At 33.5% G+C, this 21,710-nt stretch overlaps 2 protein-coding genes across 2 annotated transcripts in view; one reads left to right on the top strand and one right to left on the bottom strand.

Annotated features, from left to right (window-relative positions):
- The first annotated feature begins 4,997 nt into the window (after positions 1-4,997).
- LOC111708129 (uncharacterized) lies at positions 4,998-6,685 on the top strand. The gene is made up of 3 exons (XM_023481402.1): positions 4,998-5,182; positions 5,366-5,458; positions 6,478-6,685. Exons 1-3 carry the CDS (start codon positions 5,031-5,033, stop codon positions 6,668-6,670), a joined length of 438 nt encoding a protein of 145 aa, XP_023337170.1. The 5' UTR covers positions 4,998-5,030; the 3' UTR covers positions 6,671-6,685.
- Positions 6,686-9,184: 2,499 nt separating this feature from the next.
- The window catches only part of LOC111708110 (uncharacterized), a 35,448-nt gene continuing 22,922 nt past the window's right edge, over positions 9,185-21,710 (bottom strand). The window contains exons 16-25 of the mRNA XM_023481376.1: positions 20,038-20,384; positions 19,105-19,453; positions 18,019-18,347; positions 16,927-17,202; positions 16,469-16,547; positions 14,602-14,692; positions 13,592-13,788; positions 11,110-11,196; positions 10,396-10,509; positions 9,185-9,680 (exon numbers count right to left, since the gene is read on the bottom strand). Coding sequence (XP_023337144.1) covers positions 9,426-9,680; positions 10,396-10,509; positions 11,110-11,196; positions 13,592-13,788; positions 14,602-14,692; positions 16,469-16,547; positions 16,927-17,202; positions 18,019-18,347; positions 19,105-19,453; positions 20,038-20,384 — 2,124 coding nt within the window. The 3' untranslated portion in view covers positions 9,185-9,425. The remainder of the gene's footprint in view (positions 9,681-10,395; positions 10,510-11,109; positions 11,197-13,591; positions 13,789-14,601; positions 14,693-16,468; positions 16,548-16,926; positions 17,203-18,018; positions 18,348-19,104; positions 19,454-20,037; positions 20,385-21,710) is intronic.

Below are 21,710 nucleotides of genomic sequence, written 5' to 3'. Positions count from 1 at the left end.
AACCCCTTGACCGATTTGCCTCAAATTTTGATTGGGGAACTCGGAAGACCCACGGGAATGTTCTTAGCCTGGGTTTAAGATTCTTAGTTGAGTAGGTTGGCTTTAATAGCGAAAATTTAGTTTCCGGTAAAATCGTGTAAGTGCGGGTAAACGGCGAAAGTAACTTTTAGTAACCTTGGCAGCGCTGGGTTCCCAAGCTAGTATATAACAAATCTTTATATAAAAGAGATATCTAAGAAAACGTGTTTATAAAATGTTCTAAGGGTCCTAAATTGTTCTAAACAAGTAACTTAAAACCTCCCAGTTATCATACTGTAAAATTTTATCAATTTTACAACTGAAAAGAAAAACGTATGAAAAGCGCCTGCAAAAATAAATTGTTTCCAAATAAGGTAATTGGATCAGTAGTATCGTTTTAACCGTTCCTCAGACTTTAAGAAGAAAAAAATTTCGCAGATTTTAAAAAAAAATTCGCGGATTTTCAAGAATATATATTTTTTTACAAAATTAAAAACCTTTAAAACACATTTTTTTAAATTTTTATCATTCATAAACCTTCTCTGTGGTCACGTAATGTCACACAAAAAATTTGGGCCCGATCGATTCAGCCGTTTTGACGTTTATTGGATACAAACAAACAGACAGACAGACAAGCCAAATTTTTATACAGATGACGGATATCTTATTAAAATGGCGGATATCTTACCCAAATGCCTGATATCTGAATAAAATGTCTGAAATCATCCCAAAATGGCGGATATCATTCCAAAATGGCGATTATCTTACCAATATGGCGGATAGCTTACCAATATGGCGGATATTTGAACGAAATGGTGGGTAACTGAACAAAATGGCGCATCATACCAAATGGCGTATAGGCGGACAGGCGATAGGGGCAAGCTATGATATGGTAGAGATCGATATACTATTTTTCTATAATTTTATTCCCAACTTTTCTCTTTTGATATCATTTTTGTTAATGGAGAAGGATAGGACTGAAAATTGTAAAAATATTCAGTACACTAATTTCCCATGTTTATTAGTTTGCATCTTACATATTATACGCAGNTAGATTTCAATTTTGATTTTTATCCTCTAATTGTTTTGTTCAGAAAGTCAATTAATGCCATGAAAATACACTAAAAACACTAAATTTTTGGGTTTTACAAACCTTATTGAGTCTAATAAATCATTTATTTGCTCAAAAAACTAACTTTAACTCTTTAACTTTATCTTTTTCACTTAACTTCATCACAGCTAGCTTAATCAATAATCACAGCATCATTAAAAAATTATATTTTCACTTTGATACAAAATTTCTTTGAAATGTTTAGATAGGTTTTCTTGCACAAACATTTCAATGATTTACTCAGTATAGAGCTCAGACAATACAGTACAATAAAATAAAATACAATTTAAATAAATTCTATAATATTGCCGACTTTGTGCAGAGAAACTTGCACCCAACACATTAACAGCTCCAGAGATCAGATTTTTAAAGTTTAAACCCGAGTAAAACCCGGTCTTTGCGTCTGCTTAGGCCCAAGTAAAGCTCAAGGAGCTCAAGTAACTGATTGGTGAATTCGTCCAGATCTTGAAGGACGTCATCTGATGTTTTGTTAAGAAGATTTTCTGGTGTTTACGCAAACATCTTATCTGATGTTAACGCAAACATCTTATCTAGTGTTAACGCAAACATCTTATCTGGTGTTAACACAAACATCTTATCTGATGTTAAAGCAAACATCTTATCTGGTGTTAACACAAACATCTTATCTGATGTTAAAGCAAACATCTTATCTGGTGTTAACGCAAACATCTTATCTGATGTTAACACAAACATCTTATCTGATGTTAACGCAAACATCTTATCTGATGTTAACGCAAACATCTTATCTGATGTTAACGCAAACATCTTATCTGATGTTAACGCAAACATCTTATCTGGTGTTAACGCAAACATCTGATCTGGTGCTTCCAAACCTTAATCTCAAATTTGCCAGAAGTAATGTCAATAATTCTTTTGCCACCGTATTCTTGAAATAGTCAGAACTGTTTACTGCAGCAAAGAGGCGCTATCTCGACATCAAGAAGCTCGCCACACTTTTGAATTTCGCCATAGCTCAGCAGACCAGATATGGTCAATTCTGGCAAATATAAAAGATTTTACTAAATTCACTATCATCAGCTGGTGAAGACTCGAGCCTTAAAGAGAGAAAAATCCAAGATAATTGGTTTTTACTAAACTCAAGGCCATGCAAAACCCGGGTCTTGACTTTAGCTTTCCTTGGGTCTAAGCAGACACAAAGACCGGGTTTTACTCGGGTTTAATCTTTTAAAATCTCATCTCAGGAGTATCATCTCGCATAGTTTGTTTACTGCAGCGAAGAGGCACTATCTCGACATCAAGAAGCTCACCACACTTTTGAATTTCGCCATAGCTCAGCAGACCAAATATGGTCAATTCTGGTAAATATAAAAGATTTTACGAAATTCACGATCATCATGGCTGGTGAAGACTCGAGCCTTAAAGAGAGAAAGCCCCAAGATGGTTGGTTTTTACATAACTCAAGGCCATCCAAAACCCGGGTCTTGACTTTAGCTTTACTTGGGTCAAACAGACACAAAGACCTGGTTTTACTCTGGTTTAATCTTTTAAAATCTCATCTCAGGAGTATCATCTCGCATAGTTTGTTTACTGCAGCGAAGAGGCAGTAGGCAGTAGGCACTATCTCGACATCTAGAAGTTCACCACACTTTTAAATTTTCGCCATAGCTCAGCAGACCAAATATAATCAATTAGTCAGTAGTGATCCTGTTCCACCAGATTGAGAAATTAAAATATTTTGAGATTTAGAAAAATTTCCTTAGATAGTTTCGATATTAAAGGGATTGTAAGCCTAATTTTAAGCGTCCCAACATGCAAAGATAGCAATGCCAGATTTACAACTGTACCATTGAAACATTAATCTGATTAAAAATGTCGATGCGTGTTTTCTGTATATTCATGTGAATTTCTCCTAAAACATGGATATTGTGGAAGACGATGCCTGGCCGCGTTAAACTAGTTCCACAAGATTCAACAGAATGAGATAGAACGGATACGGGGCATAGTACTGATAAAACATCTACACGTGCGATATCGATATTGACTCTAGCTCTGAACCCTCTAGTAATAAGTTATAAGAAATATATATACTGGAAGTTGTTTATGCGTTTTTTTTAGAGTCTGACTCACGTCCTCTATAATATCTTATTCATACCTGGTCAGACAAGCTTTAAAGGGTAATGTTGTAAATCAAGCATTGTCATCTTTGCATAAAGGCGAAATTGAAATTACGCTTACAGTCCCTTTAAGGAAATACATTTTTTAATTGACTGTAAGGAAAAAATAGAAAAAATGAATACCTTTATCAGATCTTCCATCATGTTATCAGCATGTAATATGTCAAGGTCTCGTTTTTGTAAAAATTCTGATGCCTTAGCAAAAGAATTTGTCAAGGCACACCAGGCTGACAAGAAATGTTTGCTGAGGAGAGTTTTAGCAGAATTCCTGCTTTACCAGTTGGACTGAACAATTCACAGAGTTATCCACTCTGCTCTCTATTTGCCCAGATATTACCTATTGACAGAAATTTTGCAGCAAACCCCATAAAATTGTGGAATAAAAAGACGACATTTTAGCAATCTTATTTAATAAATAAATTAAAATAAATAAATAAATAAAATAAATAAAGTAAATATTTTTACTAGTAGCTTGAAAACCAACTTATCAAAGTGGAAAAGGAAGTGTATACTGAGGAAGTGTATACTGAGGAAGTGTATACTGAGGATATCGCCTATTATACAAGACATCATCATACTTGCAGTAAAAGTTGGAACCCATAAAATTGTGGAATAGTAAGCCGACGTTTAAGCAATATCATCTGCATTTGAGCAATATTTTGTGCATTTGAGCAATATCGTGTGCATTTGAGCAATATCATGTGCATTTGAGCAATATCATGTGTGTTTTTGTTGTTACAAGAAATAAATATTTTTACCAGATTGAACTTCTATCATAAAGTGAGATGATCCTGAAGACAATATACAATTCATCTGCTTCAATTGTTTATTTTCCCATTTAAAATCACAACTTGAGTCCCACGTTCGTCTTTATGGGTCTCACTCAGGGGACGGAAACGTCATGTGCGTGTGTCTTTACCAAAAGAGTGTGTGTAAGGTTACCGTACCAAAGGTGTGTACTGTAGGTTTATACAGTACGGTTAGAATCTCGGTATTTGTACAGTCTAGGAGAGTACATTTGTTTATTGTTAATTATTTACTTGGAAATAAGTTTAATATGCATGTAATATATTATTTATTATTTAGTCAACACTATAAGCAAAATTTGCATGAAAAAAAAATATAATTTGATTAAAGTTTACGATAAACTACTCGTTATTCAAGTTTAATTATAATTGACGACATTGTTCTGCAATTTCCTTGACTGTAGTCATGTTGCATGTCTGTACCAGAAGAGTGTGTGTAAGGTTACCGTACTGGTCTGCAAAGCAGTGCGACTGGCTTTCTCATGCCAATCCAGCGCCATTTTCTTTCCCTTCATTCCTATTCCCTGGTCTCACTTTTGTTATGAGTATACAATATTATTAAAAACTAAAACTTGCAGAAATTATAAAATGAGTTCCAATGGTGGAAGGTGTGAAGGACACCTAGAGGACCTAGTTGAGGGAGTAGTTGGAGTACTTGGAGGAGGGTTTATGTAGTATGTTTTTGCATTTTGGGTAAAAAATGTACCATTCTATGCAAGTTATGTAGGATTGCTCACAAATTAGACTTTACTAATTTAATAGCCACCAGAGTTGCCCAGGTTACTCACAGATACTCCCGCCGCTTACCCGCACTTTGTCGATTTTACCGGGAAACTAAATTTTTGAAATAAAAGTTTTTCCACTCAGCTTAAAATCTCAAAATTTGAGACAATTCGGTCCAGGTCTTGAATTCAAAATATGTAGAGTGTCTGTAGATTAATGGAAAACAGCCAGTCCGGAGGGCTTCCAAGTGTACAATCTGGAATACAGTTGAATATACAGTCGAATGTGAAGGATGAACTTTTTCCTTCTGGTGAGTCTGATGCTTCAGATGTAAAGATTACAAGTCATGAACTAGCTGCTACCTTCAGGTATAATAACCAGCCAAGAACTAGCTGCTACCTCCAGGTATAATAACCAGCTATAAACTAGCTGCTACCTTCAGATATAATCATATAATCACCAGCCATGCACAGCTGCTATCCCCAAGTATAATTTTCGGAAACCTAAAAGATATCTTAATTAGGTATTATTAAAAATTTTGTTTTCTTTAGGAGAAAGATGGTAAAGATAGATCAGCTGCTGAACAATAGACTTGCAGATGACCGGCATAGACATCAGCTACATGACCGGGCTATCAAACTTCGGTAAACTTAAATAAAATATCTTTATGACTGGGCTATTAAACTTCGGTCAGTAGATCAAATATCTTTATGACCGGGCTATCAAACTTTGGTCAGTAGATCAAGTTTCTTTATGACCGGGCTATCAAACTTCGGTCAGTAGATCAAATATCTTTATGACCAGGCTATTAAACTTCAGTGAGTAGATCAAATATCTGTATGACCAGGCTATTAAACTTCAGTCAGTAGATCAAATATCTTTTTGACCGGGCTATTAAACTTCAGTCAGTAGATGAAATATCTTTATGACCGGGCTATTAAACTTCAGTCAGTAGATCAAATATCTTTATGACCGGACTTTAAATTTAAGTCAGTAGATCAAATATCTTTATGACCAGGCTATTAAACTTCAGTCAGTAGATCAAATATCTTTTGGACCGGACTATTAAACTTCAGTGAGTAGATCAAATATCTGTATGACCAGGCTATTAAACTTCAGTCAGTAGATCAAATATCTTTTGGACCGGACTATTAAACTTCAGTCCGTAGATGAAATATCTTTATGACCGGGCTATTAAACTTCAGTTAGTAGATCAAATATCTTTATGACCGGACTATTAAACTTAAGTCAGAAGAGGAAATATCTTTATGACCAGGCTATTAAACTTCGATCAGTAGATCAAATATCTTGTATGACCGGGATGTTAAGTTAGTTGAGTAGAGTTATAGCAATATGACCGGTATATTAAGATAGTTGATTAGAATTATAGCAATTTGACCGGTATATTAAGTTAGTTGAGTAGAATAATAGCAATATGACCGGTATATTAAGTTAGTTGAGTAGAATTTTAAGTATGACCGGTATATTAAGTTAGTTGAGTAAAGTTATAGCAATATGACCGGGATATTAAGTTAGTTGAGTAGAATTATAGCAATTTGACCGGTAAACTAAGTTAGTTGAGTAGAATTATAAAACCGGACAATTCAATGTCGGCGAGTACTTTGCTTCAAATTCAAATTGTTTTTGATTGAGTATATTTCAGGCATCATTATTCTGAAATGGAGGCCTGTGATAAGATAATGGCTTACGGGTTTATTGTTATTCTTCTTCTTTGTTCAGGGTTCCTTTGGTTTATCAAGGTAAAGTTGGTTTTAATTACAGGACGTCCCAAAAAACGATCTTTAAGACAAGTGCCCGGTGTTGCCCGTGGATTTAAAAAAATAAAACTTGAGTAAAAAATTGATTTTTGAAGAAAAAAATTGATTTATAACAGACCTCACTGAAGATTTTATATCTGTAGCTCCAACCTGCTCCTATAACAGATATATCTGTAGCTCCAACCTGCTCCTATAACAGATATATCTGTAGCTCCAACCTGCTCCTAAAGCAGATATATCTGTAGCCCAAACCTGCTCTTATAGCAGATATATCTGAAGCCCCAACCTGTTCCTATAACATAAATATTTTTGGCTTCAACCTACTTTTATAGCAGATATATCTGTAGCCCCGATCTGCTCCTATAACTGATATATATGTAGCTCCAACCTGTTCCTATTGAAGCTATAACTGTAGCTCTAACCTGCTCCTATAACTAATATATCTGTAGCTCCACCCTGCTCCCATAGCAGATATATCTGTAGCTCCAACCTTCTCCTTTAGCAGATATATCTGTAGCTCCAACCTGTTCCTATTGCACTTATAACTGTAGCTCTAACCTGCTCCTATAGCAGATATATCAGTAGCTCCAACCTGCTTTTATGACAGAAATATTTTTGGTTCCAACCTGCTCCTATAGCAGATATATCTGTAGCTCCAACCTGCTCTTTTATCAGATGTATCTGTAGCTCCAACCTGCTTTTATGACAGAAATATTTTTGGTTCCAACCTGCTCTTATAGCAGATATATCTGTAGCCCCAACCTGCTCCTTTAGCTGGTATATCTGTAGATCCAACCTGCTCCTAAAAGTTTAATATGTTGCTCCAACTTGTGTAGCTTCAACGGGCTTCATAAGTTTATATGTTTTGATTTTGTCACTAATATCTTTAATATTAAGTTTTCTACGACGTAAATATAAACCAATATTATAAGCTGTCTGGAATATTTTTAGATTTGAAATAAATATAGTTTATGAAACTATTGTGTACTTACTCACTTCATCGTGAATTTCATAAGGAACGTACTGAAAAGTATTCATCGTGTGCTAATGTTAAATTTTGACTTCTGCTTTGTTTCAAAGCTTATTTTATCTAGAAAAAAAACATTGAAATAAGACAAGTTGGTTACTTTCGATGCGCTCCAATGTACGGAAAATGCCGTCTCCATAAGATCTACTAAAATGCCGTCTATCCAATATGACGTTATTGATTATAGAGGCGAAAGTGGCATCATATTGGATATTTATCTATTTATTTTAGGACATAGGAGACGACATTTTCCGTACATTGGAGTGCATCGAGAGTAACTAACCTTATTATAAAACCTTGCTTTTACCACATTTTAAGTCAATTTATGATTTATTTCTGCAGTCGCGGACTTGAACCACATTGAAAAAAATAAGACCATTTGATTTTAGTGTTTTTTTTTTTTGCGACTTTGCGACTTTTCTCATTCTTGTGATTTTCAAATCGTCATTCTGATTTATTTCAGTTTCGCGATAAGTCGCAGACTTGAAACACATTGAAGTAAAGATTGAGAGATTCTAATCTATTTTTTGCGACTTTGAGAATTTTCTCATTTTTTAAAATTCTTGAAAATTTCAGATCAGACTTGAATCATTTGGTCATATTTTTTTCAATTTGGTTCAAGTCTGCGACTCTGTACGGCGCAAAATAAATGATTTTTAATTTTCAAGACTAAAAAATGAGAAGTCGCAAATTAGCAGACTAAAATGATATGGTCTGGATTTTTTTCAGCGTAGTTTAGCCTTGCGAGTCACAGAGAAACAGGATTGACACACGACAAAACCCACATTTTCATTTGGGGTCATTTGGGGTCATTTTCATTTGGGGTAGCTTAAACCAAAACTAACTCTTCCTGGTTCTCACATAAGTATATAATTGTTAAATTTCTAAATGCGTTAAACGAATTTTAAAATTTGAGATCTTTTTTTTTAATAACTTAATTGTTAAATTTTTTAATGCTTTGAATGAATTTGAGAATTTAGGATTAAAATGATGCTAGATAATTTTTCCATATTTGGGTAATCGTTCATAGTACATAGAAGTAAAAACCTAATTCTTAAACTTTTAAATTCATTAAATGAATTTGATATTCAAACTGGTGCCATAATTTTTTTAAAAATAACTATTGAATTGCGAGTCTGTGAATATGACTTATTTCTTATTGCTTGTATAATGTTTTTAGTAGAATACTTAATTGTTAAATTTTTGAATGCTAAAATTATCAAATGTGGTTTGTCATTTTTGAGCTTTCATGAGATAGTAAGAATTTCGTTCTGAATGAGACATTTTCACGTTTTTTATTGAAATTTCAACAATATTTTTAATCTCTTTTGTATAAATCTGGCAGAGCATATTTTTTTAATTGTTGAGATTAGTGCTATTGTGTTTATTTTTTCATTAAAGCATATTGCTAAAATCAGGTTTCCATAATAAATGCCGCAATCCAATTCTTAGGTTAAAGACGACTTTGAATTTCTCAATTTCTATTTTTCCGGGCTATTTAGAGTATCACTGTATGAAGTAATAACCAGAAAATATAGTTTTTATAATTAGAAATGAACGAATTCTTTGTTTTAACACAGCCTTTATTTGACCAACTAACATCTAACAAAATACAATGTATAATTAACAGATAAGTAAGGTCCTGTCGGAGTATGTTATAATCAACAATAGGACAATATCCTCATTCCTCACTAATCAATAGTAAAGACTATTAATTAAGCACGTTAAGGAAAAATTTATAAATTTGTTAAGGAAAGTCGTATTTTCAGGTTTTTAAGACAATGTATTTTGAGAAGAAATGTGTAACTAAAGTGTGCGAAGTGCCGCAATTTTTTGTTCTGTGATTTCCATTTTATCCGCCAGGAGCCGTTGTTGTACTAACAGCTGTACACGTACACGTGTGTACAGTGTATGAAGAGACTGTTCCTGGTCTCCTAGTAGTTCCTGAATAAATGCTGAAACTGTTGAAACCCTCTTGAATACACTCGTCTTCAGTTCTTGAGCTTCTTTAAATTGTTCTAATAATTTTTCCTCCTTTCTTTGTAAACTTTTATCTTCATCCTTAAACAGCATATATAATATGAAATCCAGTTCTTACCTTTTTTTTGAAGAAGTTTATTATTTAACAAATCATAGCAAAGTTAGGGAATATATGAATGATGCAATGTTAGTGATGGAAAGAGCTAAATCCATAGAGAATAGAAAATATATTAGAGGGGTATTTGAAGAATCTCTCGGTGTGATTTTTTCAGTCCCTTTCAGCCTGAAAGGGAGTTCAAAGTGTACAAATCATGTAAATGTTCACAAATTATATGCAGTAGAGTACATTAATACAGTATGTTCCCTAGACTATTCATTTCAATTTCGAATTTTTTAAAGCTGTTATATAAACTTTATAATGAATTAGGTGAATAAAAAACATCATTTGATTTATAGTTATAACGGAAAATCATCGTTTGTAAAGTGAAAGGCATAGAGTCCTATGTGAAATGATCATTGGTCAATTATGAAACCAGCCTATTTCATAATTTGGTTTTCTTTTAACAATAGTTTTAGATTTTCAATAAAATGATATTCCAGGGTCCAAAAGGATTAATATGTGAAGTACACCTGCAGTATGGAAACAGTACAACAAGATGGCAGTTTTACACTTTTTTCTTGTAAATTCCACTCTAATATATATTCTATTCTCTTTGTTCTTGACTGTGATGTGAAAACGAGAGGAGTTGTAAGGTTGCAAAGTCGTAATTCAGAATAAAAGTGACAATATGCTTACCATCAAGTTTTGACTGTTGAGAGAGTTCTGGGTTTTGGCAAGCCTGCAAGCTAGAGATATGAGGAGGAGGCAGATCTTATTTAGTTCATCCACCTGCACCCTGTACTTGTCAACCTAGACACACATTCATACATTTATTCATTCATTTATTCATCTAATTCATCCACCTGCACCCTGTACTTGTCAACCTAGACAAACATACATTCATTTATTCATTCTTCCTTTTATTCATCTAATTCATCCACCTGCACCCTGTACTTTTCAACCTATACAAACATCCATACATTTATTCATACATTTATTCATTCATTTATTCATTCTTCCTTTTATTCATCCTTCCTTTTATTTATCTAATGCATCCACCTGCACCCTGTACTAGTGATGTAAATTCCGTGGTTGCCTAAATTTTCTTGCAAAATCTAAATGGCAATTTAAGAAAAGCAATTGTTTTCAAACTAAAATGTTTTTCAGATAATAAATGTTATGCTTTAGAAATATCTAAATTTCAACAATGTTGACACATTCGATATTCTTTTTATATTCTTTTTTTCAGCCTACATCAAATGTACAACTGTAAAAATTTCACGAACTTAATCTTTTTTTTGAATGTTTTGATTTATCTTTAATCTCTGATCGTTTGATAATTTGATCTTGATTGATTCTAAACCTACTTAAAACTTGCACTAATAAATTATTAAGAAGTCATCAACTTACATAAGATTTTTGAGAAGTTGCTGACAGTTTTTCAATTAATTCTTTGTTTCGTTCCTCATTTCTTTCTTGTTCAGCTTTCCCAAGTTCCTGAAAAAAAGTTTAGACCGTAGTGGATTGAAAAACAAAAACAAATACACCATGAGCCCCTGAAAACGGTCTCCAAGCCTTTGTATTTTCACATGAGTATTTAAAATGACTTTTGCGTTACCCCTGAACGTTAAAATAATTTTATAGAAGTAAAAAATAACATATTTAAAGAAAATATTTAATCTTTAAATAAGTATGCAATGTTTCTTGAATATATGGTCTCTTGAGACCATTTCGCGGGCTCATGGATTCCCTGGTCTTGGTCGGTCAACATTGTGCATAGGCTCGGTCAACATTGTGCATAGGCTCGGTCAACATTGTGCATAGGCTCGGTCAACATTGTGCATAGGCTCGGTCAACATTGTGCATAGGCTCAATCAACATTGTGCATAGGCTCAATCAACATTGTGCATAGGCTCAATCAACATTGTCCATAGGCTCAATCAACATTGTGCATAGGCTCAATCAACATTGTGCATAGGCTCAATCAATATTGTGCATAGGCTCAATCAACATTGTGCATAGGCTCAATCAACATTGTGCATAGGCTCAATCAACATTGTGCATAGGCTCAATCAACATTGTGCATAGGCTCAATCAACATTGTGCATAGGCTCAATCAACATTGTGCATATGGCATGAAGATTAAATGTTTTATAAATTGTTTATTCTGAACATTTGCTCGTCTTACTTTAACAAATTTTGACCTTGAAAAAACTACAAAAAAAAAGATCCAAAAACGATGCAAAAACGATGCAAAAACTACAAAAAAAAGATCCAAAAACGATGCAAAAACGATGCAAAAACGATGCAAAAACGATGCAAAAACTATGCAAAAACGATCCAAAATCGATGCAAAAACGATGTAAAAACGATCTAAAAACGATGCAAGAACGATCCTAAAACGATGCAAAAACAAACACGTTGAAACGATCGTTTTTGGATTGTTTTTCAATTTACTATTTTTTGCAAAGTTTAACATAATACAGTTTTGAAATCTTGGAAGTATTAAAACAATCCCAAACTTTTTACTATTAGGTTGCTTACTCTCGATGCGCCCCAATGTACGGGAAATGTCGTCTACAAAGAGTAAGTAACCTTTATAAACAACCTTGGGTCTGCCTTATCATGCTTTCTTAATTACTTTTAGATTTTCCTTCAGATTCCTTTGTAACAAATAAAACCAAAATTCCCTCGTAAATTCCTGTAAAATTAGGTTAAGTCGCAATTTAAAGGTTTAAAGACGACCTAAAGGTGTCTCACAGTCACTACTGCAAATACTACAGTGATAAACAGAAAACTGTGAAATAGGAAGACTTCATTATAACAATACTTGAGTGTATTTGTAGTTGTTACACAGCAAGTATAAAAATACTTGTGTATTTGTAGTTGTTACACAGCAAGTAGTTTCACTTGTAACTTATTGAATCACTTATCAAGTTAACTGAGTTTATCAAAACTGCACAATTCCTGTGTCTCATGTTTATTAGACTATTAAAAGTCATAACTTGAGTCTAAAAGTCGTCTTTCTATTCTAGAGAAACCAGGTTATCATTGTATGACTATTTGAAATAAGCTGTTGTTTTTCCTTTTTCATTTTTAAATGCTTTAAACATTAAAAAATATTTTTTTTAATGTCATCAAAGAGGCCCAGAATCGTCGAACTTTTTTTCAATTCAATAATGTTTTTACTTTAAAATTTAAATATGTATTGCACAATCAACATTACATTGTATCTTCTTATATTATTTTGTTGGCTGTCGCCCGACATTTTAATCATTGCTTAAAAAGTTTTAATTTGATTATTTTTATGCCTTAAAAATCCTGTTCATCATTTTCTTTGTGTCAGTAAGAAATACTGACTAGAAATTATCAGAATCTCTTTTTTATTATATTTCGCTGGGGCCTCTGTAAACTGGACTATAAATTTTATCCTTAAAAAAAATATAAAATTTACACACAAAGCGAACTCAGCCATCATTCAACGTTTTTTACTTAACACTGATCCAATCCATCTATTTTTACAAGCTCATATTTGACGTAAATCTATAGAAAAGGTAATAAAAACAAAGAAAAGGGAATTTAAGATATAAAAATTAACAATAACATAATAGAATCTATTTTTAAATCTCAATTTTGTCAAATAAAGTAAATTCAATTGAAAATCTTGAAACAGTGAAACTAAAATGTTTTGAACGTTAAGGTTACTTAATTTTGCAGATTTCAGGATTCAGAAGAATAAGATAAGGATTTGGATGTATCATGGTAAAATAGAATTTTAGAAATGTAAATTTGTTTTTATGAATGATTAAAGGAATTTAAATAAAAGCTTGGAAAAAACTAATATAAATATAAATGATGTGAATTACCCTTTAAACTGTTCTTCTGAAACTACCTGAAGATAGAGAAGGTTTGAGAGCTTATTCTCCAGCCTGGAAAGAAGACGACATTTTAAGAAGTCTATACTCGCGGAGTAGGATGGGGAGGAGCGTGAGCTCCGTACACGGGATTGAAGTGAGGCAGGACGGGATCCGAGTTCAAGAACATCACACAGATAATCCAGGGCAGACTTATCACAGGGTTCAAATACACCTACACATAGACCACCAATATATATGAATATATATACACAGGGTTTCCCACAAAGGATGAGACTTCAGAGACGACTGTACAGAATTTATACTTCTATTTCCTAAAATTCATTATATCCTGCAACTGTACTCGTTACTTTCTTTAATTTATAATCAAAAAAACCATTTAAAGACTTAATTCAAGACAGAAGACTTAAAATAACCTTAGGACCGTCATATTTTTAGAGTTTCTGGTCGTCTTTACAGTCTCATCATTTGCTGGTTACCCTGTATACGCAGTGTGTCCCAATTATACATGAAGAGACTATTAAAGTTTTCATCTTTGATAGTTATTTAAACCACATTCTGGAATGCAAAATAATCGTAAAACTTTTGTATATACAAAGTGTGTTATTCATTAGTTAGAGATTAAGAACCAAAAAATTCTTTAATTCGCTATTCGACAATTGTAAAGTTTATTGGGATACAAGACCCTGCATTTTATTTATTACAGGCACAATATTTAACTTAAATTTTACGTAATTTAACATGAACCTCCAATAAACGAGTGGCATTAATGATTTAAAAGAGTCCCTGTAGAGTTTTATCATTAAAAAATATGATTCTTAATCGTCAAAATTGCGACAAATGGCCAAGAGGAACAAGATGATGTGTTATTTCTAATAAATAAAGTGAAAATCATAAAACTGTAGAATAGTGCCTGAAATGTGTTCCTTGTTCAACTGACTATCAAAAGTAATAACTTGAGTCTGAAAGTCGTCTTCCTATTCCACAGTTTACTAGTTCTCACTGCTTAAATGATAAAACAATTTACCAAGAGCTTGAGATATTTGTGGACTAGGTTTGCAAACTTGAAGCAGAGCTGTAGACATCTCAATACTCTCAATATCGTCTTCATACAGTACCTGGAATAATATTAGGAGGTCAGCCCTAATCGTTCAACGTTTTTAAGGGCGAAAAAATAGATTTCAAAACGACAAAAGTCGATTTAGCTACGAAAAAAAATATTTGTGACGATAAAGGAGACAAAATAACCAAAATTTCGAGTGAAGACGACAGTATCCGATTAACAACGGTACCCTTAAAAGCTTTGTCTGAACAAGTTTAAATCAGATATCTTTGTTTTAATTTTTAAAATTTTTAATTTTTAATTGTCAACCCTAATCTTTCCACACTTTGCAATATATGGAAATAAAATTGATTTCTTAATGTATATTAACAATGATCACTTTAAAAAAAAATAGTTTTAAAACGCTGAATTCATATTTCATAAAGATTGTTATTATTGACATTTTTAAACGATAAAAGCAATTCTATTAAGAAAACTGATTTTGAGAAGATAAAAATTTTAATATAGTGGGTTAACTTTTATGGGGAAAGATGAGTTTCCAGGAAAAGCTGGGTTCCCGCGCTATTGCATTATATTATAGTTATATATATAGCATTATCAAGACTAGTTGATCGTAATTAGAAATAATCAACATTCAGTCTTGGTAAAGTAAAAATAAAGAAAAGAAAAATAGGAAAAATGAGAGGTATTATAGGGCAATGATTAATATAATGAAGAAGAAATTCAATATCATTCAGGAGTAAGTCAAGAGGGAAAATGACAAAGAAGAAAAGGAATAAGAAAACGAATAAGACAAAAAAAACTGAGGGACAAAACAAATTTAGAAAGACTAAAGAACTACAAGAATAGGACAAAGACAATAAGCATATATTAATATAAGAAGAAAATTATTAATTATAACAAGCACTTTAAGAAAATGACAAGATAATGACAAGGACTACGAAAATGACAAAAATATGACAAGGACTATAAGAAAATGACAAGATAATGACAAGGACGATACGAAAATGACAAGAATATGACAAGGACTTTAAGAAAAAGACAAGATTATGATAAGGACTATAAGAAAATGACAAGATTATGACAAGGACTATACGAATATGACAAGAATATGACAAGGACTATACGAATATGACAAGAATATGACAAGGACTTTAAGAAAAAGACAAGATTATGATAAGGACTATAAGAAAATGACAAGATTATGACAAGGACTATACGAATATGACAAGAATATGACAAGGACTTTAAGAAAAAGACAAGATTATGATAAGGACTATAAGAAAATGACAAGATTATGACAAGGACTATTCGAATGTGAAAAAATTATGACAAGGACTATTCGAATGTGACAAGATTATGACAAGGATTATAAAAATTAAGAGAATATGACAAGGAGTATTCGAATGTGACAAGATTATGACAAGGACTATAAGAAAATGACAAGATTATGACAAGGACTATTCGAATGTGACAAGATTATGACAAGGACTAAAAAAATTAAGAGAATATGACAAGGACTTTACAAATATGACAAGAGTATGACACGGACTATAAAAATTAAAAGAATATGACAAGGACTAGAAGAAAATGACAAAACTATGACAAGGACTATAAGAAAATGACAAGAATATGACAAGGACTATAAGAAAATGACAAGAGTATGACACGGACTATAAAAATTAAAAGAATATGACAAGGACTAGAAGAAAATGACAAAACTATGACAAGGACTATAAGAAAATGACAAGAATATGACAAGGACTATAAGAAAATGACAAGAATATGACAAGGACTATAAGAAAATGACAAGAGTGTGACAAGGACTAACCTCCTGAAATTGAAAGCTCGACTCCTCCTCTTCCTCCTCCTCTAAAGGTATAGTTGTGGAGCTGACTATAGAACCAGATCTAAACAGTTTAATTATTTTTACTTAATCTTGCAGTTTGAACTGTTCCGCAAAAATTGAAGACGAGTTTTACAAATTTAATTTTTCCAGCTATAGAATGCCAAGTAATGATTAATCCAATGATTTCATGTTTAAACTCTCTGCAACCTAACTATCACCCTAGGTGTTTAAACCACTAAGTCATTTTGGCCAACATATATTTCGTTGCATTACGACAACATCATCAGATGGCTAGTTATCTCTTGTAGAACTGAATGATGTAAATATAAGTGTACTTTTCCAATTTATTTTTATAGTCTTCATGTATACTAATACTGTAAAACTTGCTCTAGCCTAGTAGTCGGTTCGGTACTCTCACTGAAAAATTAACCTCTACATACCTGAGGCTGGCCCTACTGGAGCCGGAGGATGAACCGAATGAGAGGATGGAGAGTGGGGATAAACAGGATGACCTACTGGAGGTTCTACTGGAGGTTCGACCTCCAATTGAGGTTAAGTATGAGGTCCCTGTACTAGGTAAGTATGATGATCCGCCGCTAAGGGAGCTGAGACCGCTGTCACTACTGCTGTGATCGTGTAAGCTCTTTAGTCCGTTGTCAGCTGCTGTGTCAGCACTGTTATTACTGTAAGCTCTCCCCCGGCACTGCTCGTTAACCCTAAAAATAATATTCGAATTTTTGTCATGATAAGCTATCAGGTTACAGGTTACAAGTTACAGGTTACAGACTATTATGACATCACAATAACACGAATGTTACCAGAAAACCACCCCTCCCGGCAACCCTCTGCCTCACTTAGGAGTACGTAGGTCACAGAGTTAGCATGACATGTGCAATGATACTGTTATGCCCGAGTGGAAGTAGCTGAAGCCGTGAAGCCCCAACTACCGTGGCTTGTATCTACAGCCTTAATTTGTAAGAGAATGTTAGGTTTATCCTTATTTTCCTCCGACTCCTGGCCGAATCATTCAATGTTCTTTTTAGATTTCCTAATTCCATATTAGTTTTGATCAAACAGTCATCTATATATATATAAAGTTGTAATCTTTGTTTGTCTATTTGTTTGTTTGTTTGTCTGATCATAATTCAGGAACCCCTGGACCTATTTGCCTCAAATTTTGATTGGGGAAATCGGAAGACCCACGGGAATGTTCTCAGCTTGGTGTTAAGATTCTAATTTGAGTTAGTCGACCTTAATGGTGAAAATTTAGTTTCTCGGTAATATCGTTCAAGTGCGGGTAAACGGCAGGAGTAACTATGAGTTCCCAAGCTAGTAAGGTATACACTATTTCTGATTTGTGCATCCTTGAAAGATTAAAGAGGAAAATAGAAAATTGAAAACCATCAAAGTTCGCGTATTTGAATAAAGAAAAACGAAACGATTTTCTCCTGAAGGGTCCAATTTGCCTTAGTAAGATATAGTTTTTTTTTTTTTTTTGTCATATTCTAAAAAATAATAAAACAAAATCTCACTTCTCCAGATTATTGTTCCACCAGAGGTGCGAGGAAGATTCCTCTGAGCCTGGAGATTCTCTGATCTCTCTACAACCTCCAGACCTCCGGTAGGAAGAGGATCTTCGTGGAGAAGATTGTCTAGAGGACGATCTTCTTCTTGACGGAGAACAAACCTCCTCTGTTGGTTGAGTCGGAGAGGATTGGAGGATCAATGAGTTTCTATTGAGGTTTGGAGAACTTCTGTGCAGTGCTGGAGATCTAGCCTGGAGAGGGTTTAGGTTCAAGGAATCCAGAACATAGGATAAACTTTTAGCTCCAGAATCCTCGCTACACGCATTCAACAACTTCTAAAACAAATAAATTTTGACATTGTTATTTACATGGATAAATCAAAATACATTTTATCTTTGTAATCTCCGGTTGAATATCAAATGTTTTGGAAAGAATTAAATTATATAGATTTATTTCTTATCCCACAAACAACCAAGTATTTGTTTTATTTAAAAAAAATAGAATTAAACTTCAAATTATAAATTGAATCCATATTTACATTTTCTACAGTATAAACCCTAAACCTGTGGAATAGGAAGACGACTCTAAAACAAAAAACATGGTAATTTGTAAAAAGACCCATTTCTGTAAGATATAGAGATTTTAAAATCAAAGTTTGTGCCAAAGACTCGGTTTCTTTAAAAAAACAAAGATTTGCACCATCAGGTTGCAAAGTACCTCTAGTCCAAAAACTACAATAAAATAATAATAAAATGGGGAAAATATGATTTTCAATAAAAATTCTAGAAAATGTTTTCAAGAAAATTTATATAAATTTTCCCAATGAAGCTGCAGTTGGAAAAGAATAATTCTAACTGAAACATGTTTAAAAGATTTTTTATCTTTTTAAAATATTCAGTTACCTAAACTAAACTGAGGGAAAGTATTTTTAATATTTAATTAAATCCTGTCAAAGAAATGTAAAAGTTTTCAAAAACCTTTTTAAAACTGAGAAGTTATTTATTTTCTCTCATCAAATTGTAATTATTTAAGATTGCGTGTACAAACGCAGAAAAAAAATACTCAATTAATTTTTTTGTGCATTTTCTCTACCTTATTTCTTCTAAACTGAACTCCATGATTTGAATTAAAAGCAGCAGATCGCTCCTGTACCGTAGATGCACCCTGAGAAGGGGATTTCCCCTGTATACAAGAGGAACCCGGAGCTGATCTCTCTTGTATATTAAAGGGATCCGGAGCTGATGTTGATGGGCCTAGAAACCTTTCCCAACCTGCCGCAGCTTTAGCAGCTATTCTAGCCGGAGAGTTTGGTCTTCTTCTCTCCCATCCGTCCTCTCCTTTCCATCCTTCCTCAATCCTTCTTTTATCTTGTTTTTCTCCCTGGATACCGTTCCATCCTGTTCCTATTCCGCTACTGGAGGAGTCAGCTCTTAGACTTAAACTAAAAGAAATGACAATTTATTTAAAACGAGAATTTTTCTGATCTAACCTTTAAAATATATCCTTCTCATTTTGTTTCACTCCTCTTACTAGAATTTTTTAACTTAATATCTGATTCCATATCTAATTAATTTAAATATCTTTATTCCAATGATAAAGTGTCAATTATTCTATTTCTATATGCAGGACATGGAGTCTGAATCCCTTCGTTGAGAACTTTAACGTTTAAAGTTAGACCCGACATTGTGAGTGTTATATCGTTGTGATTTACTGGTTTAGAGTTAGACTCAACTATGAGAAAACTAGGCTTCTGTGTTGTTGTCAAAAACTCAGATTTTCTATCCCCTATATCCTTACAACCTAATGTTATAGACCTTTGATATTTCAAACTCTGAAGTCTAAGCTTGAAATATCAAATCTTACACCATTAGGATTCAAAGATATAGGAAATAGGAAGTCATGAGTTTCCATATAGTCGATCTCCCAACATATTTCTAGCTTAGGTCTTATTTAGTCTCAATGGTGCTTAATCTTGAGACTTAATCTTGAAATATGGAGACCTCTACTCTGTTCCTTCCTTCTCACCTGTATTGAAGTGAATGAGGAGGAGGAGGAGGAAGGGGATCATTACAAACCATTTCCAGCTCCTCTAGATTGTCTAAGGGAGGAGGAGGTGGAGGCTCAGGGGTCAACAATCTCGGGGAGCTGGAGCCAGTCATCTTAGGTGAGCTGGAGCTGGAGCCGGTCATCCTAGGTGAGCCAGAGCTGGAGCCAGTCATCCTATGTGAGCTGGAGCTGGAGCCGGTCATCCTAGGTGAGCCAGAGCTGGAGCCGGTCATCCCCGGTGAGTTGGAGACGGTAATATTCGACGAGGTTGGTCCAGGGGAGATGTTTGGATTAGAGGTTAATCTTGAACCATTGTTATCCTCGCCCTGAACAGAAGATTTAAGGAAAACTGGTTTATTGACACTTCTCAGAAATATTTAATATATCATATCAATCATTCTAAGATTATTAGATTACTAGTAAAGGGGAGGGGGGGGGGGGGCTGCATGACTGAACCACCAACCGGTAAAAAAAGGCCCAAAGACTCAGATTTAAAAAATTGAAGATAATTTCGACATTAAATCACAAAGAAAATACACGGCCTGAAGTTTTCCATGCTCGATGAAAATCCTGTTGTAGACATTATCAATTCCTTAAACCTTACAGTCTCTGATTTAACTTTAAACCGTTGGCAGACAAAAAAAACTTTCTCCGATTTCCTGATCGACACCCTAGCTTCAGAAAGCAGCAGTCTTTGAACCCTTTTATTCCATGTTTTTTGGACAACCTTTTCGGTCATTGGATTAATAAAACAAATAGTGAATAAATTATGACTGTAACAGACTGTAGCTATAAATTATTTCTAATATTCAAGACAAAATATCAATATTAGTTGTGTTCAAGGATAATTACGTAACTTTGTTACAATATTGGGATCCAATAATTTCTAAAATGTTTTCGTTTAGTAAAATACAAAATATATCAAAAGTTCCAAAATATCTTGATCCATATTTCTTATTTTAGATGAAGAAGTGCTGAAAACTTTCGAATTGAATAAATGCCCTTTAAGGGAGTGACCGGCAATGTATGGTGGTTGAACTGAGTATGCAATATTGTGGAAAAATTTCTCAAAAGAAATTTGTCAATAAATCAATGTAAGAATCAATTGTTTTCATCATTATATTGAATTTCTTGTTTTCTATGAAATTGTTCGCAGATTTCACAAATTCTTCAAACGACGTCTTTTCAATAACAAATCCAGAAAATCTTTGTGAATAATGAGAGATTATAGAAACTTATAATTGAATAAGATTACTTATTTCGATGATAAGAGTTAATTTTTATTTTCTCAACTGTTCCTTAACAACTAATTAGTTTACTGTAGAATTGTGTTAACATTTTTTGTCGTTGTTATTTAATAATTTAAAAAAAAACGATTCTGAAAACGTAACCGGCCACCCAAATTCATGATTTTGAAACGTTGTATATGTCTCAAATGAATCCTAAAAATTTGTCCACAATACTACATATTCAGTTCAACCACCATAAATTGCCGGTCACTCCCTTTAATACCGATCGCTTAATCTTAATATCACTGTGGACACATTTGATTTCTGCTTAATCCGCTCTTTTTCTCTCTTTTTGGATATTCCTACTGGATTCAGACCAATGACAGTGCTCTTATTAAATGGCGAGCAAAATTTCAAATTTCC

Source organism: Eurytemora carolleeae, unplaced genomic scaffold, assembly GCF_000591075.1.
Source record: "Eurytemora carolleeae unplaced genomic scaffold, Eaff_2.0 scaffold816, whole genome shotgun sequence".
NCBI lineage: Eukaryota > Metazoa > Arthropoda > Copepoda > Calanoida > Temoridae > Eurytemora > Eurytemora carolleeae.
Note: the sequence above shows the minus strand (reverse complement) of the source record. Positions and strands in the feature narration are given on the sequence as shown.

Coding starts and splice junctions, on each gene's coding strand:
- LOC111708129 (XM_023481402.1), top strand. CDS start 5,031: ATGGAAAACAGCCAGTCCGGAGGGCTTCCAAGTGTACAATCTGGAATA. Junction 5,183..5,365: donor GAACTAGCTGCTACCTTCAG/GTATAATAACCA, acceptor TGTTTTCTTTAG/GAGAAAGATGGTAAAGATAG. Junction 5,459..6,477: donor GACCGGGCTATCAAACTTCG/GTAAACTTAAAT, acceptor AGTATATTTCAG/GCATCATTATTCTGAAATGG.